Source organism: Bubalus kerabau, chromosome 8 (genome assembly GCF_029407905.1).
Source record: "Bubalus kerabau isolate K-KA32 ecotype Philippines breed swamp buffalo chromosome 8, PCC_UOA_SB_1v2, whole genome shotgun sequence".
In the NCBI taxonomy this organism is placed as follows: Eukaryota; Metazoa; Chordata; class Mammalia; order Artiodactyla; family Bovidae; genus Bubalus; species Bubalus kerabau.
The window spans coordinates 35,816,628-35,843,801 of record NC_073631.1 but is presented as its reverse complement, the minus strand read 5'-3'; the positions used below and the strand labels follow the sequence as shown (position 1 = coordinate 35,843,801).

At 43.0% G+C, this 27,174-nt stretch overlaps 1 protein-coding gene across 1 annotated transcript in view; it reads right to left on the bottom strand.

Annotated features, from left to right (window-relative positions):
* LOC129659035 (ATP-dependent translocase ABCB1) overlaps positions 1 to 27,174 on the bottom strand; it is a 110,189-nt gene that overhangs the window by 15,772 nt on the left and 67,243 nt on the right. Inside the window, exons 14-23 of the mRNA XM_055590043.1 lie at positions 26,157 to 26,327; positions 24,022 to 24,183; positions 22,788 to 22,964; positions 20,805 to 20,951; positions 19,496 to 19,603; positions 16,783 to 16,860; positions 14,015 to 14,098; positions 10,966 to 11,169; positions 2,225 to 2,325; positions 619 to 759 (exon numbers count right to left, since the gene is read on the bottom strand). Coding sequence (XP_055446018.1) covers positions 619 to 759; positions 2,225 to 2,325; positions 10,966 to 11,169; positions 14,015 to 14,098; positions 16,783 to 16,860; positions 19,496 to 19,603; positions 20,805 to 20,951; positions 22,788 to 22,964; positions 24,022 to 24,183; positions 26,157 to 26,327 — 1,373 coding nt within the window. The remainder of the gene's footprint in view (positions 1 to 618; positions 760 to 2,224; positions 2,326 to 10,965; positions 11,170 to 14,014; positions 14,099 to 16,782; positions 16,861 to 19,495; positions 19,604 to 20,804; positions 20,952 to 22,787; positions 22,965 to 24,021; positions 24,184 to 26,156; positions 26,328 to 27,174) is intronic.

Sequence of the window (27,174 nt, the reverse complement as noted above, 5' to 3'; positions counted from 1 at the left end):
CTCACTTTTCACTACCAAACCACGTATTTTAGTTTAACTGTATATTCAGTACTTTAGAAGGAAGTCCAGGCCTGTCTTCTGACTCAGGTACCATCTTCTGCATTTCACGGCGATGAGCCAGATATTCCCATAGAGCTTTCCTTTTTCATTCCTCAATTTCTCCAGCTCTTACCTTCTAATTCCTTTTCTCTTATCAAGCAAAGCAAATGTATCCTACAATATTCCAGGGCTCTCAGACCTCAGTGCTCCACGTCTATTCTTTAGCTGCCCTGTTCAGAATCTTCTCAAAGGAACCAGGTGCTTGACTCTGGGTGAGGCTTCTTCCCAAACACCCAGGCCTGCTGGAAACCCCTCGATGAATCACAACCCCACCGAGCCATGGATTTGAGAAGGTCAAATGTGTGAGTCAGTACTGGGGAGAAGGGCAGATGCCAATTCTCCAAATGAAATGGGATGCTTTCAGAGTAACATACGGAGACTCAGAGGCAAAACGCCAACTTCTGAATCACCAAAATCTCTTCATGAAGCTTCACAGTAAGGCTTCCTATCCAGGCATGAAGCACATGCACCTTGGTTTCATTTCTAGAGCCCGACTGTCAGTAGGAGCCCCGTACTTACAAGAGAACATCCTGAAACTCCATGATGCCTTGCGCCACCAAGTAGGCACCAAACCGGAAACAGCCAGCATAGGAGAAATACATCATTGCCTGGGTGATGGAAAATGTAATTCCAAAGACATGTGCTTTCCTCAAAGAGTTTCTGAAAAGAAGACATTCTGACATTTACTTGACTTTCATTTCTCAGTCCTTAAAACATAACCTTTGATGCGTTAGAAGTAGGGGATGGTGGCACAGCAGACAAAATGGATTTCATTTCCAAAACACTAAGTTTGGTCCTCACATCTCCACTTCAACGGAGAACTAACCACACCTCGAAGTGTTGAGGTCAAGGTAAAATAAGCCAAGGACAAGAAGAGTTTGTTAGGAGTTAATGCACTCCTTCCCTGCCCCTCACCCATGGACATGTAACATATACGTAGTTTACACTGAACAATTGCTCAACACGTGTTGACCCAACACCCATGAGCTGCAGGGACGAGAAGGGCCACGCAGAGGTGCCAGCTGTGTTCTTGTCTTTGGGGACCCAGGAGCTGAGCTGGATGATTCATGCAGTGGAAGTTTCCCTTGTAACATGTTACAGCAAGAAATGAGGAGGCACCAGTGGCAATCCACTCCAGTACTCTTGCCTGGAGAATCCCATGGATGGAGGAGCCTGGTAGGCTGCAGTCCATGTGGTCGCTAAGAGTCGGACACGACTGAGCGACTTCACTTTCACTTTTAACTTTCACGCATTGGAGAAGGAAATGGCAACCCACTCCACTGTTCTTGCCTGGAGAATCCCAGGGATAGGGAGCCTGGTGGGCTGCCCTCTATGGGGTTGCACAGAGTCGGTCAGGACTGAAGCGACTTAGCAGCAGCAACCCTCTGGGGGGTTTAGGGAAGGCGCCCCCAGGGAGTTAACACGTGTAGTTTTGAGCCACATGGAGCTGGGTGGTGTGGGCACAGACTGGTGAGTGGGCCTGTTTCAAGCAGAGCAGCTCAGCTTCTGTTTCGAGGACTGGGATTTAAACAATTTTTTTTTCCTATAAAAAGGCTCTACTATAAAAAAAAAAACAACAAACAAAACTCTACTATAAAAACCCAAATTTGCTCCTTTCATCGTATAAGAAACAAAAGAGTCAAAGAAGTCAGGCCTGCTCGTATCCACGTCACTTTTTAGAGCACTCACCATGAGTTCATTAAAGGACAAAGGGTCTGCACTGGAGACTGGTAAAGAGAACAAGGAAGGGAGGGTGTCCTCAGGAAGCACCACACCCTCAAGCCTCACAGACACCCCAAATTTCACGTTCCACAAAGAACTCATTCCCAGCACGATCAAGTAATAGGGTCATCACGCAAACACAGGGTCAGAGCCATTCTCAATATCCTCGCTCCCTCCCCTGCCCTCGGTTACTGTTCTCACTGGATCTACCTCAGAGACGTCCTTGCCTTAGGTCAGGTCCTGTGATTCCTCTCTTGGAGAATTACAACTGCTTCCCAATTGGTTCCCTTCTAGAAGTCTCTCCACTTACTCCCTACCTTCTGGTCAAACTAATTTTCCTGAAAACAAACCTGATGATTGAAAAAGTCCCCATACTCCCCTCCTACTTGTCAGTGGCTATTACCTGTATGGTACCTGCAAACTCTGGGCATACATATATTCAAACCTCTCCTCCCGAGTCAAAGAAACAACAGTCCGGAAGTTTTCTATCGCTTCAGTGGCAATCTGTAACAGAGAACACTCCGTCACTAAAGGTACAAAAGCCAGCAGTGGCAATAAGGTGGAATTCCACTAGAGAGATTAATATTATATATTAAATAATATTTATTATGACCTCTGAGTTTCTTTGCTATGGAAGAGATACTAAGTACATTATCAAATTGAGTTTTAGATCTGGAAAGAACATGAGCTAATTTAAACTCCTCTCTGCAGAAAGAGATTCTCAAGTGTCAACAGATGAAGGCCCTTACCTAAAGCCACACAGCTTTACAGGAGCAAAAGTAACCTGAGAACTCAGTATTTTACCTCTATTGAAGTGCTCTTTCTTCTATGATGGTCACATTTTCAGTTCATAATTATTATATATAAATTATTATAGTATCATTATAATTGCTATTATTAAAAATATAAAATGTTTATATTTTTCTCTGCATAATTGTCATTTAAGACAACTAAAGAATATTTGGAAAATATTGAAAAGATAAGGAAGGTAATGAAAAGTTACATATTGGTGTATTTTACATAATAGCTTACATGCTGTTATTTTCTAAAAATATACCTGTTTAACAAAACTGTGCTGACATTCTATGTTTGGCTTTACAGCCTTATTTTTTACTTTAACAAATATCAAGAGCCTTTTCCAAGGTTATTAAATATATATATTAACAATGAGTTGTTTAAAGGGCCACTGAACAAAGCTTTTACTGAACTAAGTTTTCAATTCTTATTAAAAAGAATGCTGTGAAAACATCCTTGCACATTTATGTCCCTATTAAATTATTGTCTTAGACATTCTTAAAAGTGAGTTAACAAGATCAAAGAAAATAAACTAATTTTTAAGGAGTACAGCACATATTAACAATTTGTTTTCCAGAAAGTTACTATCATTCGATTATGTTTTAGTTGAAAGTTAACTTCTAACAAGGCTATCTCATTAGGACAAACACATCATTTACCACCTTTTAGAGTCTGGATAAAAAGGCTATAGAAAATACAGAAAACACCAGTATACAATACAAAATGATACTTCAGCCTGCTTCAGCATGGGACCTTAAAACATCTCTCGGTCTGTTCTCATCTATTAAATGAGGGTAGACAAGAGGGTCTCTGGAGTCCCTTTTAACTCTAATTTTAAGAAAAATAAGTTTTAGATTGTAAGTCTAAATTATAAATCACTATGAGAAATTACCCATATTAAGATGTTCTTCCTTTCTCTGGCCTCTTCCCTGGTCAGAACTGACTCTAATACAGACAAATTCAATTATATTAGAGTGATTTATGGCAAAACAAAAATCACAAACCCAAACTCTCAATGATTCTTTACTGAATCCTACACCAATACCTACCTTCAAAGATAATAGTGAATATTTGATATGATGTTGTTGGTTTTAAAGACTAATGCAAAAGGCTACTAGAAGAAAGAAATTAATACCATACTCTTAAAAACAAAAAAAGTATTTTAAAAATAAAGTTAAAAATATTATGTTCTGACCCAGCAGGCCAACAAGAATGAACTAAGTTTACCATAAGCTACTAACAAATACAGGGAAATGTCCAGATTCAACTTATGTTAAAATATTTTATGCAATTATTTACATATTATAAAAATTATACTTATTTTAGAAAACACTAACACTGCAGAAAGCAAAAAGTTAGAAGAAAAAATCCACCTCCAGTCAAACCCTCAGAGATGATCACTGGTAGAAATATTTTCATTTATGAGGCTTCAAACAAAGAAAAGAGGCTTTTTTTGCATTAGTTAAGAAAATTTAGCAAACTTTACAACTGTCTGCTGGGAAAAAACAGACTTTACTGTGAATTTCAATGTAATGATTTTAAGAAATACTTATTTTCTGGGCACATTTTTTCTTATGCCAGTGTGTATTGTTTGGTTTGTAACGTCATCACTTTATAGTGTGTGGAGAGCCCAATAAAAGTGAGAGTTCATGAGCTGCACACCTTGAATAGTGAGTAAAATAATATAATCACTGCACAATCATCTTCATCTTGTCACACAAGAAGAAATTAGGAAAAGGCTTAATTAGTATTCTGCATCCTCGCAGGTTCATTTACTCCAAATTTTACATAGAGATTCAGTAATCACAATGAGGAAAGGGATGTTGTAATTTATAAGAAGAGGAAATATCAATAGCACGGGGTTTCCCTCAGAAACCATCATGTACTAAATGATTTTTAGGAATGCAAAAAATATGCACAGGTTTCCTGAAAAACCTCACACTTCTCTTCCTACCCTTGTAGAAACTCAAGTGTGATTACGGCTTTTATTTCTAAAAAAGAAAAAGCATCTATTCTATAAAAATATTCATTCGTGAATAATGTGACAGAAATCAATGGAGCAGAGACCACGAGCAGTGTAGAGGTTTTAGGAGCCGGCTCTGACATCACACAGTCCTGCTCTGCAATCCTGGCCCTGCTCCGTCCTTCTAAGGGGAACAACAGATATGATACTGGTCCCCACCTTAGTAGGGAAGACAGTCATTAATCAATAAACAAGTGGGAAAGAAACATTAAGTGCAGAAAAGTGTCAGGAATGAATTCGAACGTCAGGAGAGACCTCTCAGAAGAGCTATGAAGACCAGAGGGAACCAGCTTGGAATTTTGTAGGACCAGAAAGAAGGCCCATGAGGCCAGGGCAGGGTGGATGAGGGAGACAGCCGAGCAAGACAGGGTCAGAGAAGTCATCATGGGCTGAGTCATGCAGAGTTTAATAATCCGGGGTTGATGTTACTGCCAGTGTGATCAGAAGTCACTGAAGGGGTGGAGGTTCAGTTCAGTTCAGTCGCTCAGTTGTATCCAACTCTTTGTTACCCCATGAACCACAGCACGCAGGCCTCCCTATCCATCACCAACTCCCGGAGTTCACCCAAACGCATGGCCATCGAGTCGGTGATGCCACCCAACCATCTCCTCCTCTGTCATCTCCTTCTCCTCCTGCCCTCAATCTTTCCCAGCATCAGGGTCTTTTCAAATGAGTCAGCTCCCCGCATCAGGTGGCCAAATTATCGGAGTTTGAGCTTCAGCATCAGTCCTTCCAATGAATGTTCAGGACTGCTTTCCTTTAGGATGGACTGGTTGGATCTCCTTGCAGCCCAGGGGACTCTCAAGAGTCTTCTTGAACATCACAGTTCAAAAGCATCAATTCTTCGGTGCTCAGCTTTCTTTATAGTCCAACTCACGTTCATACATTAGTACTGGAAAAACTGTAGCCTTGACTACACGGACATTTGTTGACAAAGTAATGTCTCTGCTTTTCAATATGCTATCTAGGTTGGTCATGACTTTCCTTCGAAGGAGCAAGTGTCTTTTAATTCCACGGCTGCAATTACCACCTGCAGTGATTCTGGAGCCCCCCAAAACAAAGTCAGTCAGTGTTTCCACTGTTTCCCCATCTCCTTCCATGAAGTGATGGGACCAGATGCCATGATCTTAGTTTTCTGAATGTTGAGCTTTAAACCAACTTTTTCATTCTCCTCTTTCACTTTCAGCAAGGGGCTCTTGAGTTCCTCCTCACTTTCTGCCATAAAGGTGGTGTTATCTGCATATCTGAGGTTATTGATATTTCTCCCGGCAATCTTGATTCCTGCCTGTGCTTCCTCCAGCTCAGCATTTCTCATGATGTACTCTGCATATAAGTTAAATAAACAGGGTGACAATACACAGCCTTGACATACTCCTTTTCCTATCTGGAACCAGTCTGTTGTTCCATGTCCAGTTCTAACTGTTGCTTCCTGACCTGCATGTAGGTTTCTCAAGAGGCAGGTCAGGTGGTCTGGTATTCCCATCTCTTGAAGAATTTTCCACAGTTTATTGTGATCCACACAGTCAAAGGCTTTGGTATAGTCAATAAAGCAGAAATACATGTTTTTCTGAACTCTCTTGCTTTTTCCATGATCCAGTGGATGTTGGCAATTTGATCTCTGGTTTCTCTGCCTTTTCTAAAACCAGCTTGAACATCTGGAAATTCATGGTTCACATATTGCTGAAGCCTGGCTTGGAGAATTTTGAGCATTACTTTAATAGCGTGTGAGATGAGTGCAACTGTGTGGTAGTTTGAGCATTCTTTGGCATTGCCTTTCTTTGGGATTGGAATGAAAATGGACCTTTTCCAGGCCTGTGGCCACTGCTCAGTTTTCCACATTTGCTGGCATATTGAGTGCAGCACTTTCACAGCATCATCTTTCAGGATTTGGAATAGCTCAACTGGAATTCTATCACCTCCACTAGCTTTGTTTGTAGTGATGCTTTCTAAGGCCCACTTGACTTCACATTCCAGGATGTCTGGCTCTAGGTAAGTGATCACACCATCGTGATTATCTGGGTCGTGAAGATCTTTTTTGTACAGTTCTTCTGTGTATTCTTGCCATCTCTTCTTAATATCTTCGGCTTCTGTTAGGTCCCTACCATTTCTGTCTTTTCTTGAGCCCATCTTTGCATGAAATGTTCCCTTGGTATCTCTAATTTTCTTGAAGAGATCTCCAGTCTTTCCCATTCTATTGTCTTCCTCTATTTCTTTGCACTGATCACTGAGGAAGGCTTTCTTATCTCTCCTTGCTATTTTCTGGAACTCAAATGCATTCAATGGGTATTGAATGCTATTCTTTGGAACTCAAATGCATTCAATTGGGTATATCTCTCCTTTTCTCCTTTGCTTTTCGCTTCCCTTCTTTCACAGCTATTTGTAAGGCCTCCTCAGACAGCCATTTTGCTTTTTTGCATTTCTTTTTTTGGAGATTGTCTTTATTCCTGTCTCCTTACAATGTCATGAACCTCCATCCATAGTGCATCAGGCACTCTGTCTATCAGATCTAGTCCCTTGAATCTATTTCTCACTTCCACTGTATAATCATAAGGGATTTGATTTAGGTCATATCTGAATGGTCTAGTGGTTTTCCCTACTTTCTTCAATTTAAGTCTGAATTTGGCAATAAGGAGTTCATGATCTGAACCACAGTCAGCTCCCGGTTTTGTTTTTGCAGACTGTATAGAGCTTCTCCATCTTTGGCAGCAAAGAATATAATCAATCTGATTTCATTGTTGACCATCTGATTATGTCCATGTTAGACTCTTCTCTTGTGTTGCTGGAAGAGGGTATTTGCTATGACCAGTGCGTTCTCTTGGAAGAACTCTATTAGTCTTTGCCCTGCTTCATTCTGTACTCCAAGGCCAAATTTGCCTGTTACTCCAGGTGTTTCTTGACTTCCTACTTTTGCATTCCAGTCCCCTATAATGAAAAGGACATCTTTTTTGGGTGTTAGTTCTAGAAAGTCTTGTAGGTCTTCATAGAACCGTTCAACTTCAGCTTCTTCAGCATTACTGGTTGGGGCATAGACTTGGATTATCATGATATTCAATGGTTTGCTTTGGAAACGAACAGAGATCATTCTGTCATTTTTGAGATTACATCCAAGTACTGCATTTCAGACTCTTTTGTTGACTAGGATGGCTACTCCATTTCTTCTAAGGGATTCCTGCCCACAGTAGTAGATTTACAATGGTCATCTGAGTTAAATTCACCCATTCCAGTCAATCTTAGTTTGCTGATTGCTAGAATGTTGATCTTCACTCTTGCCATCTCCTGTTTGACCACTTCCAATTTGCCTTGATTCATGGACCTAACATTCCAGGTTCCTATGCAATATTGCTCTTTAAGCATCGAACCTTGCTTCTATCACCAGTCCCATCCACAACTGGGTGCTGTTTTTGCTTTGGCTCCATTCCCTCATTCTTTCTGGAGTTATTTCTCCACTGATCTCTAGTAGCATATTGGGCACCTAGCAACTTGAGGAGTTCATCTTTCAGTGTCCTATCTTTTTGCCTTTTTATACTGTTCATGGGGTTCTCAAGGCAAGAATACTGAAGTGGTTTGCCATTCCCTTCTCCAGTGGACCACATTCTGTCAGATTTTACTGCTAGTGTGATCAGAAGTCACTGGATGGGTGGAGGTTAGCAAGATCTTATTTGTGTTTATAAGAGATGACTGTGGCCTCTGTCAGACAAATATAAAAAGTGGACAGACAGACCAATTAGGCTGCTGCTATGTGACTTTGGGCAAGCTACCTGACTCCTCTGAATCCTGAGTTTTATGATCTAACAGGGTAATTCAAAAGGGTTATTGAGAGTATCAAGTGAGAACATGTAGCATTCTTAGCATGATGCCTGGTATATAATAAAAAATCAACAAGTGGCAGCCTGAGAATGACGATCAGATGGGAGCTGACTTTTACTATTTCATGGACTGGTTGGTGCAGCAATCACTTCCCCTACCTGCTTTTATCTCTCTCTCATGAACCACCGATTTAGAGCATTTACCTCACTCCCGACCTTTATCCAGAAAACCTGCTATTCTCAAACATATCTGTTTCCATCTGCACCCCTTCACCTCCCCCACTTCCAACAAATTACCAGAGTTTTAAAGCTAATGCAATACTTTAAAGGTGAAAACCTGTGGCTTGCAATGAATCAGCTTCCGGCTGGTCATCTTCCTACAAACAACCTAAACCTCCTCTCTGGGACACTTTGAACACCTCCATAAACGATGACACTAGAAACAGTAATGCACTTTCTTTGTATGCACGTTTTCTCATTTTCTCATTAGATGAATCAGCACCATAGGGGAAAATCCCACAAAGTACAGGATTAAATGAAGTGACCGGTCACAGGATGGACTCCCTGCCAGGGGCTGACGTCACCTGGGCCTGACCACAGCCAATGTCTGAGGGCCAGCACCCTGCTGCTGGACTTCAGGACCAAAGGGAAACCTCACATGAGGACTTTCTCCCCCAGACAATCACTGAGAAGCACTAAAGCTGATCCAAAGACGTTTCCCGAAGGAATCCCAAGGACACAGGGTACAAAAAGTCAGAGAAGATAGCAGGGAGGCAACGGAAAAAGTGAGAGTGCTGATAACCAACCAAAGGACCCCTTTCATCATCCTTATTGGTGAGGTGCCTGGTGCAGAGACAAAGGACCCAAGGCCACTGGATCTGCCCGGGTCGCTGCCTTGAGTCTCAGGCACCTTGGAGGGTCCACGGGTAGATGTCACCCTATCCTAGACGGTAGGCCTAGTTCTGAGGGAGCTCGGCTCTGACCGCTCGTTTCTGCAATGATACAGATCATGTGATATCAGACTATGCTCCACCATTAGCAGACCTCTTTTATTTTTCTTTAGTGGAGGATAACTGCTTTACCACCTTCCTTCTGAGCCTCCACTTCCCCCCTATCCTACTCCTCTAGGCCAGCACAGGGCACTGAGTTGAGTTACCTGTGTTAAATAGCAGCTTCCCACCAGCTATGTAATTTACACATGGTAGTCTGTATATGTCAAAGACCTCTTTGTTTCTTAACTGAGGTACAACTTGGGAGCGTGACTGTCTGCGTTTGAATCGTGGCTCTGAGACTTGAGCTCTGAGGCACTGTGGCATTACCTGCCTGTGCCTCAGCCTCACCTGCGAAAGGAGCTGACAGAAGAACCTGGCTCACAGGCCCCCTGGGGAGTAGAACGACTGCCATGCATGCATCTGTTCAAAACAACAACTCTACTCAAAACTCGGTAATAACCTAAATGAAGAAAGAATTAGACAAAGAACGGATACATGTGTAACTGAATCACTTTGTTGCACACCTCAAACTAACACAACAGTGTTAATCAACTATACTCCAATATCAAGTAAAACTTTTGGGGGAAAAAAGGGGAGATTCAAAATGCAAATCAAGCAACAATAACAAACAGGCAAGCATGCAACATGCTTCCCCCACCCCCAGCAAAATGTGTTAGGATAAAGGGTAAACGGGGCTTCCCAGATGGTTCCGTCAGTGGTAAAGAATTCGCTTGCCAATACAGGAAACATGGGAGACGCAGGTTAGATCCCTGGGTTGGGAAGACCTCCTGGGGAGGGAAATGACAACCCACTCCAGTTATTCTTGCCTGGGAAATCCCATGGACAGAGGAGCTTGGCAGGCTATAGTCCATGGGGTTGCAAACAGTCGGACATGAGTGAGTGACTAAAAACAACATTAACAGACGGCAAACACAAGTAACATGAAGGGAGGAGGTGTAATGAAAGGGAAAGAGGGATGATATTTTAGCCAGTTAGAGTGAATACCTTTAAGACTTTTCAAGTTTTTAAAATCTCCCCTCCCCACATCTAGTTAAATAGGCCTCCTTTCCTCAATAAAGCAATGGATTTCTGGAGAAATGGGAAGGAAGGAGAAAAAGTGATATGAAAACAATTGTAACTAGAAAAGTCCAACAAAATTAGTCTTCAGTCTGTGAGTCTAAGAATTTGTTTTGCTACTTTTCTTCAGTTTGCAATCTGCTGAATAAGTGTCAAATAAGACTGCTTTGAGGAATGGTTATAAAAACATTCTCAGGGACTTCCCTGGTGGTCCAGTGCTTAAGACCCCTGTGCTCCTAATGCCGGGGGCCAAGGTTCAATCCCTGGTCCAGGGACTAAGATCCCACATGCTGCAACAAAGTTCACAGGCCACAACGAAGACTCACCACAGCCAAATAAACAAAAACAAAAGCCATCCTCAGAGCACAGAAAGTAGCCATGACTAACAGAACAATACTGCCTAGAATATTTTAGTCTACCCAGGTCAGAAATCTTATCTCATTTGACTCACCTTCCCAGCACCTTCCAGTTCTTTCTTATCTTTCAGGGCTTGTCCAGACAACATTTTCATTTCAATAACTCCTGCTACTGCAATGATGGGTACAATTGCTAAAAGGAGAAGTGTTAACTGCCAGCCATAGATGAGGGATATAATAATGCCTGTGCCAAGATTTGCAATATTCTGGGTAATTACAGCAAGCCTGGAACCTATAGCCTGCAAAACAAACACAAAACACTGTTAGAGAGACACCTTCCGATCATCTCTAAAGTCCATGCTTATGCATTTTCTTAGAGATTGTGAAAATTCAGCTTTGTGAAAATCTCATCTCCCCAGTTATGACCTAATAAGTTAGTAGTAAAAGTTTACATGTAACTTTATTTGGTTTCCCAGATGAGGATTTCCATGACCTCAGAATAAATATTGAAAGTAGGTCAATAATTCAGAGTTCAATTACGTATTTCTATCTCATTTGATTTTTTAATACCACAAAACTTTTCATTAAACAATGACACCATGATCCCTAATGCAAGCTCTGCAAATTAGCAAGATAAAATAGTCTGACAATTACCTTCAATGGGGACTGTTGGAAATTTCCAATGTTAGATGCATAACTACCCATAATTTAAGCCTAATATTGATCATTGAGGGTATCCAAATATTTTGTGGCTTATTTGAGACGCTTATTGTGTTTAGAGGGCTTCCCAGGTGGTACAGTGGTCAAGAATCCACCTGTCAATGCAGGAGACTGAGGTTTCATCCCTGGGTCGGGAAGATACCCTGGAGTAGGAAATGGTAACCCGCTCCAGTATCCTTGCCTGGAGAATCCCATGGACAGAGGAGCCTGGTGAGCTACAGTCCATGGGGTTGCAAAAGAGTTGGACAAGACTGAGCTAGAGCTAGAGAGACTGTGTTCAGAAAAAATACACAGAGCTGAATGTTATGGAATTTAAATTTACGATACTAAGCAGGCATCAGAACCTTCAGTTTACATGCCAGAAGGAGCCTGAAGCATAACTGTCAGAAGCATTCAGTTATTTCCAACCGAAAAGTCAGAAGTCAAAATACAAAGTCAATCCGCTTCGCTACTCTACACTTCTCTCCCTTACCCTGGAAACGCCCCACAACCTCAAGCCTTTCCAAATTCCTGCTCTGGCCCATGTCTTATCAACTCTCCAAATTTCCTCTGCTTGAGTGGGGCCATTCTCAGGGAAAGATAATGATGGAGAACAGTCTAGAATAGTCATTTCCACCTCTGGGGCCTTGGTCAAATTTTTCCCAACCCCAAAATGATTAGATACACTGATTAATAACCAAAGCTTCTGGCGGCTCTGAGTTTTAAGACAGAATTCTTTCCGAGCCCCCTGCCTCAATGTCAACCTTCTGAAATCATTTGAAACTTATGTTGATATAAACACCAAACCAGTAACTAGGGGGAAACAGTATTAAAAAACTACCAATAGCTCTATAATTAAATTCCATATCAAGGAATTGCACCAGGGCTGCAAGAAACGGCACATATAACAGAGCATTTATTTTTATCTGATGCCATCACTGAGCTTATATAAAGGGAGGCTTAGCCGTATCTGGCATAAGTCAGAGTGGAGTGGCCTTTCAAATCAGCTCTGTATTTGGACATTTTCAATTTCAAAGTCAAGGGTTATAATCTGAAAAGAGTCTGTGGCACAGGCAAGATGGAGACTGTTCCTTTTTCAGTATCCACAAGCCCTACTCAGAACTCATTTCCCACAGCACCCAACTGCAAGAAGCACTCAGAACATCCCGCAAGTTCACAGCAGACAAATTACTCCAGTACCTAAGCTTCCATACACATAAACGTTTCACTGAGGAGGGCAGCCAAGGCCACGGAAATAAGTAAAATGGATCAAAGTGCTTCTTTAATGTACATGAAAGATGATCCAAAAAACCTAGAACCTTAAGCTGGCGGGGAAGTAAGCCCTTGGCATAGTATGATTAAATGCTTCCGGTGACATTGCACTGGTTACTGTTCTTTATTCTAATGACACATTCACCGTCCCAGTATCTATTCCTCATACAGAAAAAGAGTCTCTAGAACACTCCATGGGAGAGCATAGATTACTAGAAGCCAGAAGTTTTTCATTTCAACAATGAGGAGGAGGGTAGGTAGCATTCTAAAGCCAGAGCCCAAGAGTGAAACAAGGTTAAGACAAAATCCATCATCCTCTGGCACTAGTGGTGAGGAACCTGCCTGCCGATGCAGGAGACACAACAGACGTGGGTTCAGTCCCTGGGTCAGGAAGATCCTCTGGAGGAGCGCATGGAAACCCACTCCAGTATTCTTGCCTGGAGAATCCTCATGGACAGAGGAGCCTGGCGGGCCACAGTCCATAGGGTCGCAAAGACTCAGACACGACTGAAGCAACTTAGTTTGCACACAAGGTGCAGTTAAAGAAGAAACTGTCACTTTACCCACCAATCAAAACCTGCTGGTCTAATAGTTTCTAGTTGTATTAATTAAAGAGATTCATGTAGCAGCAGAATTTAAGTTTTATAGTCTGATAAAATTTTTCCTTTTACCCTTGTTTTAATTTTTTCATACTTGTTTCATTTCTTTCAAACTTTGTCTAAGTTTTCTTCCCTCCCCTCTGAATTCAGTGCCCCTAAATTTTCTTACAGCAACTACACACACTTTTTTTCAGTAGCAATTACAATTTTCTGGGGATTAGCAAAGCATTAAAACAGACTGAAAAGATAAAAAAAAAAAAGACTGGGCTTGCATGATACACTGATAAATACTTCCTTTTTAAATAATTATCCTTCTACATGTATTTAGATAATGCCATGAATAAGATGGAAAATAACAAAACAAAGCTCAAAAGTCATCACTGTTATAGTGATACAGCATATGATATTTAAACAGATAATATTTTTTCCGTAAGACACATGCTATATCACATAGGTTAAAGGTTTGACATTTTCTAAATGATGATGAGAATTAACTGTAGGGAGAGAATTAGTTTCGTGCTCAAATTCTAAATGGCCCATTAGGACAATCACAGCAGAAAGGAGGTAGTCATACCCCTTTAACTTGAGCGGCGTCATTGGCAAGCCTGGTCGTCAATGCTCCCGTGGTGTTTTTAGGGTCATCAAACCAGCTCACATCCTGTGGCAGAGAAACTCATTTCATTATCTTAAAGCCTGACGCATGAGACCTTCAGTTCAAGAAACTCACAGGGTGCCCTTATCCCCTACATTAAGCACTTAGGATTTGACACTGAATAGATAAGAAAAGGACTTAATAAAGTCATAAAGAGATCATTTCTCAAAAAAGATTTTTTTGAGTGCCTACTCTGTTCCAAACATAATTGCTAGGTGTTGGACCTATTCAACAGTGAACAAAACTGACAGAGTTGCTGCTTTCATGAAGCCCAGATTCCAGGGACAGGACCCATAAATTAATAAACACCATGCCAAGGGGTAATAAATGCTAGGAAGAAAAACAGAATGGGGTAAGAAGGGAAAAGAAGAGGGGGGAGGCACCATTTTATAGACTGGGGAGCTGAGAGAGAGAGGCCTTGCTCAGGTGACCTTTGAGCAGAGACCTGAGTACGGAGAGGGATGAGAGTATCTGGACAAGGAAGGAACAACATGTGCAAAAGCCCCAAGGCAGAGGCATTTTTGATCTGCTCACATACAAGCAAGAAAGCATAAAGGTCGTCACCAGCCTTAATAGCACCTCTGTGTAAATGTACAGAAGCTGCCTCTTCCTCAGGACAGACATCCATGCTCACTGGGCCCTCCCTCTTCCCTACCCCCATATCCACTTACATCAGCCAATGTGTAGAGAGTAGACTGTATATGGGGAATGAGGTGAAGCTCTAGGAGATGAGGTCTGGGGAGGTAGTGGGGACACAGAGTTTGTGACTTTACTGGCAAATGCAAAGATTCCAAATTTGGGGAATTCCCTGATGGTCCAATAGCTAATACTCCACACTTTCACTGCTGAGAGCCTGGGTTCAATCCCTGGTCAGAGAACTAAGATCCCACAAGCTGCATCACATGGACAAAAAAACCAAGATTCCAGATTTTACCCTGAGAGATATGGGCAGCTTTCAGCAGCTTTTAAGCAGAGGGATGTGATTTAACTTTTATCTTGGAAGAATGATTCTGGTTCTTGGGCAATGAATGAGTGAACTAGGATAAAGATGGAGGCAGTGAGACGGGTTAGGAGGCTGTTGTAATATTGGACAAAGAAGAGGAGACAAGGACAACTCCTAGGACTTTAACCTGAGCAACTGGCAGAATGGATAGGCCATTTACTGATATTGGGGAGGTCTAAGCAAGGAGTAAGCCCTTTGGCAAAGGGTGGGAGGGGTGTCCAAAGCTGTTTTGCAGACATTTAGTATGAAATTCTTAATAGACATTCAAATAGAGAAGTCAAATAAACAGATGACTATAGTTTATGGCCAAATAAATGAATTGGGTTAAAAAAAAAATAAACCAAAGAAGTCTAGATTAAAGTTTAACACTCAACATAAAACAGGATTTTCTTTATAAAACCACTTACACTTTTAAATGCAAAACCACTAAAAATATTGTGAGTTTGAAGTCTTAGTTTGTGTCTGTTACAAAAATAACTAAGGTCCTAAGAAGTTACCTTAACTGTGATTTGCAGTTAAAGCAGCATTTATCAAATATTTAAGAAAAAATGAATTATAATGCATTATAATTTATTATAGTGCATATCCATTTGGTTTTTTAAAATTGATAAGTGCTTAAGTGTCTTCCCCATTGGAACATAACTGCCATGTATACAGGGACCACTCTGACTTGAAGACCTTACAATACTTAGTATTATGCCTTGTAAGCAGAAGGCACTTAATGCATGATGGCCGGACTGAATAATTGGTGGAGAGGGTATGACACAAATCCTCAGCTCAAATCCAAAGTATAAGGGGCCCAGGAGTTGGCCTACGGCCTGGCAGGGGAATGGGGCATTTAGCCCTGGGCCAGGCCCTGAGTCTAGTTCGGATTTGTTATAAATACCGTCTGACTGAAAATCCTGACAAGAGGCCCTACACCAAACAGTGCTCTCTCACTCACTGGACTTGGTCCTGGCTCTGTCAGTCCCAAGCCAGCAATCCCCATAAACACGTCTTGGTTTTAAGCAGCAGGGGGTCCACATGCTTATGAGCCAGGGTTCAAATCCTGCCCCATCCCCCCAGGTATATCTGAGGCATTCTTCTGAGGTATCACTGTATTAGTGATTTTAAAATGGAAGGTTACAAAGTCATAGGCAAAATGTGCATGATTGTTAAAGACACCTTCCCCTTTGAACTGATCTGCTTTGAGTGACATGTTCTCCCCCTTCCCCTGAGAAACATTCACATCCACGTGCTGTCAGGGTCTGGAAGGTGCCCAGTATGGGAGACCTAAGTCACTATCGGCTAGTAACAGTGCAGCTGGAACAAGTCTATCAGTCAAGCTCCAGCACAGAAACCAAGCAGCAGCAAGTGGGCCACGGGGCTGACTTTTGATCTGTGGAAACAAAGGGTTCAGAGGGCACCTCTTGGCAGGAATAAACATGAGCATCACGTCTCCCGGGCAGAGAAGGAAAAAAGGAGAGGAGAGGGATGTGGGGGCACGGAAGATCGCTTCCATCTCCTCCGCCTGCAGCTGCTGAGGGGAGCCCGCCTGGGAGACACCATCTGGCGCGCGGGGACACTGGTCCCCAAGCCCATCCCCAGCAGAGCACCCCGGGCTCTCTCTGCAGCCCTGACAGCAATCCCAGCGCCTGCCCACAGGGCACAGTGCACACCCCCCGGGCACCATCCCCGGCAGACCTACCTGCCTCAGCATCGACCTGAAAACCAGGTACCGCAGCCGCCTGGTGAGGATCTCGCCCGCTTTGCCGAACGTGAAGCCCTGTGGGGAGGGACACGCCACAGGGAGAAGGCTGGTCAGAGGCCCGGCCGCCGGCGACACCGCGGGAAAGGGACGTGCGGTCAGCGCCGGGGCAGGACACCAAAGTCGGAAGCCCGGTTTCAAGGCTTGGCAGCCCTGCTCCTCAAACAGCAACCACCAGCAGAGTTGGGAGGATCTGGTTTTGACATCAACACTGCGGCTCCCCAACCAGCCCCCCAACCAGCCCGCGGCCCATCACGGATCTACAGTCTCCCTTCCCACTCCTGCTTCGCTCTCTCAGGAACCAGGGCCTGCCACTGAGGAAGCTGGGGAGTTGTTCCCATGACAAGGGAATTTGACTCTAACCCAGGGGTTTATATTATGAATCATCCCAAGCAGGAAATTTTTGAGTGAATTGTGGGGGTGAGGGGCGGGCACTGGTCACAATTACACCAGACCTGAGGTGCAACCTGGAAAAACAGGAATCTGTAGCTGCTGCAGCCATAAAAGATGCAGAGAACAAAGATATCAAATGCTTTGTTTCCAAGTCAAAAGAAAAGCCAAAGTCTAGGAGAGAAATAGGTTGGAAAGGAAGGCTTACTGGAGACAGAGTTTTCTGCACTGATCTCCCCCCTTCCCCAAGGATATGACCTATGCCTGGTAGGAGAGAAGAGTGTAAGATGTGATTGTATGGCCATGCTGGGCCACATCTGGGGAGGAAGGAGAACAGACCCTCGTCCCGGGAGCTTGGCAATATACAGGGCCAGACTGAGGTACTGCACCACGTTCTCTCTGGAGCTCCGGGAAGGGGAAGTTCACAGATGGAGCCTGCCTGCCACACAATGGAAATGGCTGGATGGTGCTTTGGAAGAAGGAAAGCCCCAGTAAGAGCCAAGAGTCTTCTGCAGCATGTGAGACACGATGGAAGGCAACTGTAGCTCCTCCACACTCCCAGGGGGCAGGCTGGACATCATCAAGAGAGAGAGAGAGAAGAAACACGGGTAAAGAGCCCAAGTGGAGAGAAAGTGAACTCTTCCTTGTGGTCCTGATCAAGGGGGACAGCCAGGCTGAACTGTGTAACTGCAGGCCACCAGCCCCTCCGGTCACCAGTGTGAAGCGGGGCAGGGGAGGTGCACAGCCCAGAGCCCCCCACCCAGTGCTGCAATGCTGCGTACCCTCTCTGCTAGTACACACCACGCCAGGGACAAGGGGGAGAGAAAGAGACCCTGGATGAACTGAGTTGAAGCCTGCCGTTACCAAAATGATTAACTTTAATAGGAAATGACCAGATGAAGATTTCCACTTATTAAACTGAATGCAACCTCAACTATCTTGCCCACTATGAGAATACTACTCTTGTCATTTGGTTGAGAACTAGCCAGAGAAGGCAATGGCACCCCACTCCAGTACTCTTGCCTGGAAAATCCCATGGGTGGAGGAGCCTGGTAGGCTGCAGTCCATAGGGTCGCTAAGAGTCGGATACGAATGAGCGGCTTCACTTTCACTTTTTCACTTTCATACATTGGAGAAGGAAATGGCAACCCACTCCAGTGTTCTTGCCTAGAGAATCCCGTGGACAGAGGAACCTGGAGGGCTGCTGTCTATAGGGTCGCACAGAGTTAGACACGACTGAAGTGACTTAGCATGCAGGCATGCATTGGAGAAGGAAATGGCAACCCACTCCAGTATTCTTGCCTGGAGAATCCCAGGGACAGAGGAGCCTGGTGGGCTGCCATCTATGGGGTCACACAGAGTCAGACACGACTGAAGCAACTTAGCAGCAGCAGCAACCACTCATTCATTTAATAAGTGATTATGTTTATAATCATCTCACACACAACTAGGACCTTACCTCTTTTCATCACCAAGAGTCAGCTACCATTATCCCCATTCTAACAGATGAGGGAACCCAGGCTTACACAGTTTCAGTTATTTACTTGCCCAAGGACACAGAATTAGGAACTGGTACAACTCATACCTGACCCTACACCTAACACCAAAGCCCATACTGCCTTACCATGCGGAGTGTCTAGCGTACTCAAACTCCTGGCAATTTCATTTCAGCCAAATGATCTGCAATCTGTAAAAGCATACTTTGCATATGCTTACTATAGTTTTTCTTTGAAGACTGGCATTCTTCCATAATTAGAAAGGTTCCTTCTTCTTCAGGAAAAGAATGACAAACTCTTCAAATATTTTTAAAATCAGCATGACTGGCTTGTGGGGCTCTGAGGTTTGTTCTTGCTTTTAGAACACTGGAAGATACTTGAGTATCAGAACTGATGGCAGTACTTATATATCCAAACATGTGTCCACAGCTCCCCTAGCTTCCATTTCTAAGACCCCTGCTTTTACTTCCAATGATTGTGTTAGATCAAACACTCTCCGTTCCCTCTGACTTCATGAACATTTCCAGTCAGGGGAGAAGGTTGGGAGAAGGAAGGAAGCAAGGGTTCCTTCCCTTGGGGTGTAAGAGGAAGCCAGAGGAGAAAACATCTTTGATTTAAGTCAAGGAAACTGACTGCTAAGAGCCCAGTGACTAGAGGAACGACTCTACTAAACAGCAAATCACACAGATGCTTAATAAATCCCGCCAGTTGGGTAATGATACATTTCTCCAAATGGAAAAAGAAAAAGTGAAAATGTAGACACTTACCTGAAGGAAAAATGTAATAAAAGAAATAATTCCAAGGATTAGAAACAACAGTGAAAACAAGTTACTGTTCTGTCGTTTGGTTTCATCATCCTCATCTCTGGTGAAGATCTGGCAAAGAAGATATTTAAGGGTTTCAGTACCACTGACGAAATCATTCACAGTCTGACCCATTTTACATCTAGTTATAGTACTTGGGGTCAAGAGGGCCTTAGCATGTGGAGCTCAGGCAGGCTTCCCGAAGGCCAGACTTCAATGGGGCGGTATCGTGCCTTCCCTAGGGGCATGGCCTGTCACTCATTCATTAATCCATCCAACTCTTTCTCCGCTCATACTCCTTCTTGAAGTAACGGGTGCTTCAAGTCAGCACCAAACCCACTACCGCAGAACTGGGGACAAATACTGTCTTACTCCTCTGATGGAAACTACACTGTGTGGCAGTCTGTTGTTTCACACGGCGACATTTCCAACTGTCTCAAGGTGTCTGGAGACACATCTGCTGATGCGGTTTTGGAGAGCCCAGGAGGTGAGCGCATATACTCAGCCCAGGTCTCTCTGAAGAAAGGAGGCTTCTTCAGCCACCCTTCTTTGTAGGGTGGCCTGTTAGACAGACAGTGGGGAACTACAGCCAGCTCACCCGGAACCACACTGGGAGACCCTGGTTAAAAGAGCTAAACAGGATGCCTTGGCCTCAAAACGCATGCAGAGAACAACCACTTCACAGGGAAAGAAAACCATCTTCCTTCACACTGGGCCAAAATCTGACTTGTGAGATTGCAACTTTATGGTTGAAAATGCCATCATGAAAAGCAGGTGCAATCAGTATCTGTCAACCTGAATCTTTTCAAGCCGTCGCTTTGTTTTCATCTTAATACGTGGGACGGACATCCCACAGAGGCCAAGTGCTCAGCCCCATCACGTCCTGACAAGCATCCGAGTCAGAGACTGGCTCTCCCTTGTGCTGGTGTGATGAACACGCGAGGAACCCTCTCTGTACACCAGTCACAGAACTGTTGCTGAGGTTGACTCAGAGTCCAGCGATGGCAGGTAGGGAACAGCTGCCTAGTCAGTTTCATGGACTGATTTACAGGACCTCATTCCCAGGGCCCTAGGATAGAAACTAATTGCAATGGACAAACGAAGTTTTGAAAAATCAGTTTTCCTAACACAAATAAAACTTCTACATCTTCAAGCTGTTATATGAAGGTATAATGCATGTTTTTGTGGCTTTTATATAAATTTACAAATACAAGCAGTTCATTCTTTAGTCAGGACTCACAGGTAAGTCCCCAAAATGAACATAAACACTTACTCCTACAATCCTTGAAAATATGACTGAGAATGCTGGTTGCAGAGCTCCATTTATAATGGCGCAAAATACACCAACCACAAAATAAGGCCATTCAGTTATATTCAGCTTCAGAATCCTCCAAAAGGAAACTGGAGGTACACTTTCATCCTGGAGAACACAAAATATTACAACAAACCCGTTAGGAAAATAACTGATCTTAATGGATTGAACTGATGTACAGTTCTTCTGTATGCACAACAATTTTTAAACAAATAGATCTTATTCCTACTTCCTTATCAATTGATGGCTATGTAAATTTTTTTAAACAGTGCAGGCAGATTCTGTTACATTGTGCCTTCATTTTTAAAGAAATACATGATGATTCCGTAAATATTTAAGTCTGACCGTACATCTGGATCCAAAGTAAGAGAAACCCAAGTAAGATGGTAGGTGTTGCAAGACGGCATCAGAGAGCAGACACACTGAAACCGTAATCACAGAAACTAGTCACTCTAATCACACTAGGACAACAGCCTTGTCTAACTCAATGAAACTAAGCCATGCCCGAGGGGCCACCCAAGATGGGTGGGTCATGGTGGAGAGGTCTCACAGAATGTGGTCTACTTCTGCTTTATTGACTATGCCAAAGCCTTTGACTGTGTGGATCACAATAAACTGTGGAAAATTCTGAAAGAGATGGGAATACCAGAACACCTGACCTGCCTCTTGAGAAATCTGTATGCAGGTCAGGAAGCAACAGTTAGAACTGGACATGGAACAACAGACTGGTTCCAAATAGGAAAAGGAGGACGTTAAGGCTGTGTATTGTCACCCTGCTTATTTAACTTATATGCAGAGTACATCATGAGAAAAGCTGGGCCGGAGGAAGCATAGGCAGGAATCAAGATTGCCGGGAGAAATATCAATAACCTTAGATATGCAGATGACACCACCCTTATGGCAGAAAGGGAAGAGGAACTCAAAAGTCTCTTGATGAAAGTGAAAGAGGAGAGTGAAAAAGTTGGCTTAAAGCTCAGCATTCAGAAAACTAAGATCATGGCATCTGGTCCCATCACTTCATGGGAAATAGATGGGGAAACAGTGGAAACAGTGTCAGACTTTATTTTTGGGGGCTCCAAAATCACTGCAGATGGTGACTGCAGCCATGAAATTAAAAGACGCTTACTGTTTGGAAGCAAAGTTATGACCAACCTAGATAGCATATTCAAAAGCAGAGACATTACTTTGCCAACAAAGGTCCGTCTAGTCAAGGCTATGGTTTTTCCAATAGTCATGTATGGATGTGAGAGTTGGGCTGTGAAGAAAGCTGAGCGCCGAAGAACTGATGCTTTTGAACTGTGGTGTTGGAAAAGACTCTTGAGAGTCCCTTGGACTGCAAGGAGATCCAACCAGTCCATTCTGATGGAGATCAGCCCTGGGATTTCTTTGGAAGGAATGATGCTAAAGCTGCAACTCCAGTACTTTGGTCACCTCATGTGAAGAGTTGACTCATTGGAAAAGACTCTGATGCTGGGAAGGATAGGGGGCAGGAGGAGAAGGGGACAACAGAGGATGAGATGGCTGGATTGCATCACTGACTTGATGGACGTGAGTCTCAGTGAACTCCAGGAGTTGGTGATGGACAGGGAGGTCTGGTGTGCTGCGATTCATTGGGTCGCAAAGAGTCGGACACGACTGAGCGACTGAACTGAACTGAACTGGACATCTGGAATGTGACAAGCATATTTGTAAGGATGAAAGAACAAAAATGTTTGTATGTGAATGCCCACTATTATCTCTTTACATTATAAACTCTAATTCTAAAGTTCTTGTCGTATAAATTATCATTCATAAATTCCACCTTAGAGTTAACATGTTGAGATTTGGGTCTGTGGACCAAGCTAAGGGATAGGACAGGGAATTCTGGATAACCCTTTCTTGTTCCCACTCCTATCCCAGCCTTAGCCCACTGTTAAAGACATCAGTCTGCAGCCTCCTTTGTACCAAAGTTTCTTCTGTACTGAGCTTTCTGTCCCGGCTTTGGGATCCACGGATACTCCTGCGAGTTGATTTTCTTCTGATTAGACTGGATCTTGAATCTTGGGAGGATGTGTACAAGTCTTCAATTTCACTTAGGGATTCACCAGGGGTATTTTCTAATTCAAGTTCATTTCCTTTTGTCTAAAATAAACAAGAAATATGCATAAGTTGGTTAGGCGGAGTTAACCAATGAAATCTAATCACTCGACAGCAGATATCAAGGAAAATGGTAATTTAAGTCCTTATGGGAAAGGATGAAGTGGAACTGCCATTTTTTTGGTGTGATTATATTTGAAAATTGAAACCATTAAATAAGGATCCCTATAAACTATGCTGAAACAATCTGGCATCCATTCCAAGTATCTTATCTAGTCACCTCCTATGTGTGAGTGATTTTGGCTCAATCAGATTTGCTTTGGACCAGTGACATCACACAAATAACGGTACAAGTCATACTGTGAGACACAATGTTTTTAGTAGACATGTCAAAAAAAAGTGATAGGTAAAGTTAGTTTTAATTATATATTTTATCTAACCTTTAATGTATCTAAGATATTAGATTAACATGTAATCAGTGTAAAAACATTTTGAGATAGCTTGCATTTTTCTTTGGACTAAGTCTTTGGACTCTGGTATGCATTTTCTACTTACAAACACTTCAATTCAGATTACCCACCACTAACGTGCTCAACAGCCACGTGTGGCTAGCAACTGCGAGAGTGGATACTGCTGCGGCAGCTGGTTAGCCGCTCAGTCGGGTCCTACACTTTTTGCAATCCCATGGACCGTAACCTGCCAGACTCCTCTGTCTGTGCAATTTTCCCAGCAAGAAAATTGGAGTGGGTGGCCATTTCCTTCGCCAGGGGATCTACCTGACCTAGGGATTGAACCCACGTCTCTTGCTTGGCAGGCAGATTTTTTACCACTGAGCCACCTGTGAAGCCCCTACTAGAGTGGATAGCTCACTTTTAAGCCTTTCTAACTTTACCTTTCTCTATCCTTCTTCATTTCTCTCCTTTCAAGAGGGAAAAAAAAAAAAAAAAAAACTAAAACCTGGTGTGATCCTCACTCCCTCTGCTTCCCACCAAAAAATTTTTTCCCTCTTCTCAAAATAATCAATAGTAACATTTATTTATAGCACCAAATACAGAAAAATCAGCTCATGCCTGAGATACTTGAGGAAACTGCTAGACTATACCTGCATTGTGACAAGTTTGAAGTAAATGCCTCTCTTCCCCATGAGCTCATGGTGATTGCCTTCCTCCACAATGACTCCATCATCAAGACCAGCGATGACATCAGCATTACGAACCGTGGACAGACGATGCGCTATCACCATGGTGGTCCGGCCTTCTCTAGCCTAAAGGGAAAAAAATCTCATTTTTGAATACATGAACGATTATATGAAAAAAATTCAGTAATTCAATGTATATTTACTGACCACCAATGCCCTGGACATTGCAAAACTGTGTAAGCTATATGAGGCACTCTCTGGCTACAGTAAAAGTATTGTTAACGGTTTAAATGATGTTTTAATAAGTATAAACACAAATATGATAGTCATATTAGTACTATGTAAGCCTCTAAGATTCTACTCCATCTCTACTAGCCTAAGTTTACATAATAATCAAGGGCTTATACAGAGGTAAAACACTCGACAGCCCAGGAATCAGTCAGTCGGAGCAGATACAGGCCCGCTGCGATCTGTGCAAGGCAGCCAGCACCAAGTGCCCCAGGAGGTCACCCTGTGCTCTCTCACAGACATCCGGATGACCAAGACAAACAATAGATGTGAGGCAACAAAGGCCAGACTTCAGTGTTACACTGATCTGAACTCAAATATTAGTTCCAGGATCTTATACAAGTCTTTAAACCTGTGCGAGGTTCAACTTATTCACATATCCAATAGGGATAATAGTACAAGGCTACTTTCTGGAGTGGTTGTGCTATACAATAACGCACAGGTAGCACTGTGATATACACAGTAAGTGCTTAATAAATGATGCTTATTTCTAGGGAGAAGCATTATGGAAAAAACTAAGGAGTTAAGTAAATGTCTTACACACCCAATCTAATTTTTATTTTCATATGGAACAAAGCCAGATAACCAGCATTTGTCTGCAATTTCTTTAACCTTTGTAACTTTCTCAGTGCTTATAATTTTTCTTATTCATATTTCTCTCTGGGAACTAGCAATAAAATTCTCAGAATAAGCTAGCAAAGAGAGGTATAAGGATCAATTTGAAAATGAGAAGTGAGGAAAAGTCTAGGAAGAAAAAAAATGCACATCTGAAAAATTAGGTGGAAACAACTAGAAAGCAGAGAAGACAATGGATCAAGTCTTTGGATGTTTTCAAAGGATGAGATGTGGAATGCCCCCTCTAAATGTGCATTAACAGGAAAAGGTATTTTTAAATGCAACCTTTCTAAATTCATTTTATTAATAATTTAATACATAGTAACAGGGTAGAATAGAAAGAAAACACAGATAAGCAAAGAGAAGAGGGGAAAGCAGACTCAGTTGCATTTCCATCTATTCTGGTCCACAAAATTGTTCGGGACCTTTTTTCTTTTTCCTTTCTCAACCATCTGTTACGTACTCTGACAGAATGTTTAGAGAAACAGAGTTGTTTTGTTATTAGAGCAGAAATGAGTTCATCTTTCAGTTCTACCGGGAGCACTTCAACTCACAGCACTTATGGGTGAAAAGGTTTCCGTGCTCCGTGTCCTCACAGAGCGAGCCACCTTATCATCAGACACTGGAGACCAAGCACAAGGTGACTGGCGTGGCCACACATTCACATCTAGCCAGTGAATGAGTCACACGGACTCAGGTGCTGCAGGAAGGTCGAACTCTGTTGATGGTCAAGGACATTTCATTTCATTCCCAGCGTCATCAACTCTCTGGCACTCTCCTCAAGATAAGAGGTCTCTCATTTCCCATTGTCTTTGATAGGCATCTGACCTCTTGAGAACTAGATGTAAACCTTCCTCGTGTTGACAACAGTAAAAACTCATAAAACCTAAGTATCAGGGTGATCTCTAAGGCTAAGTTTTTAAGAGCACAATGAAGACCAACTTTCATCTAAGTCTATATTTCTCATTGTTTAACTTAAAAAAATGTGCAAGTATCTTTCAATTAAAGTTTATTCATCTCTACCTAAAAATATACCAGAGAGATAGAAGTTATACAGATCCAGAGAGGCCTGATGGTTTTAATAGCTTAAAGAATTACTTTAGGAGAGATTTCTTTAAAAATAATCTTATGAAGAATTAACAATGGAATGTTCTTATGCTTACAAACCAGCTAGGATTGAACTGAGGTTCACCCACCTTATCCAGGGCTGCCTGAACCACCGCTTCACTCTCCGTGTCCAGCGCTGAGGTGGCCTCATCCAGCAGGAGGATCTTGGGGTTGCGAACCAGGGCCCGGGCGATGGCGATTCTCTGCTTCTGTCCACCGCTTAGCTGGGCTCCTCTCTCTCCAACCAGGGTGTCAAATTTCTACAACACCGAAAACACAGGAGGATTAAACAACAGAATAAGCTATCTCAGCTCAGATTTTTAAGATGGGAAGTAATCCTATAAACAACCCAAACCTCACAGGCAATATGGTCCAGTTGTGTGTGTGTGTGTGTGTGTGTGTGTGTGTGTGTGTGTGTGAAGTTGCTTCAGTCATGTCGAACTCTACGACTCTATACGGACTGAAGCCCACCAGGCTCCTCTGTCCATGGAATTCACCAGGCAAGAATACTGGAGTGGGTTGCCATGCCCTCCTCCAGGGATCTTCCCAACCCAGGGATCGTCTCTTATGTCTCCTGCATTAGGAGGTGAGTTCTTTACCACTGGCACCACCTGGGAGGCCTCAAACTTAGCAATAACCAACCCCAATTAAAAACAAAATATGTCAGGTCTTCCCTCATGGTCCAGTGGTTAAGAATCTCCTTGCAATGCAGGGGACACCTGTGTGAACCCTGGGCCAGAAAGATCCCACAGGCCACGGAGCAACTGATCCACGTGCCACAGCTACTGAGCCTGTGCTCCGGAGCCCCGGAGCCACAACCTCTGGCACCCGGGCGCCTAGAGCCCGAGCTCTGCGACCAGAGAAGCCACCACAGTGAGAAGCCCTCGCCCGCAACTAGAGAGCAGCCCCTGCTGCCCGCAACTAGAGAAACCCGGCTGGCAGCAATGAAGACCCAGAGTAGTCAAAAAATAAGCAAATATTTTTAAAAAGTATGTCTACTACTAGTTGATGCTCCTGGAGCTTTAAAATCTGGAGTCATCTTGATCTGCCACCTTGGGAAGTTCCTCCAGTTTATATTCCTACCCTGACTTCCCGTGCGTCAGGCCA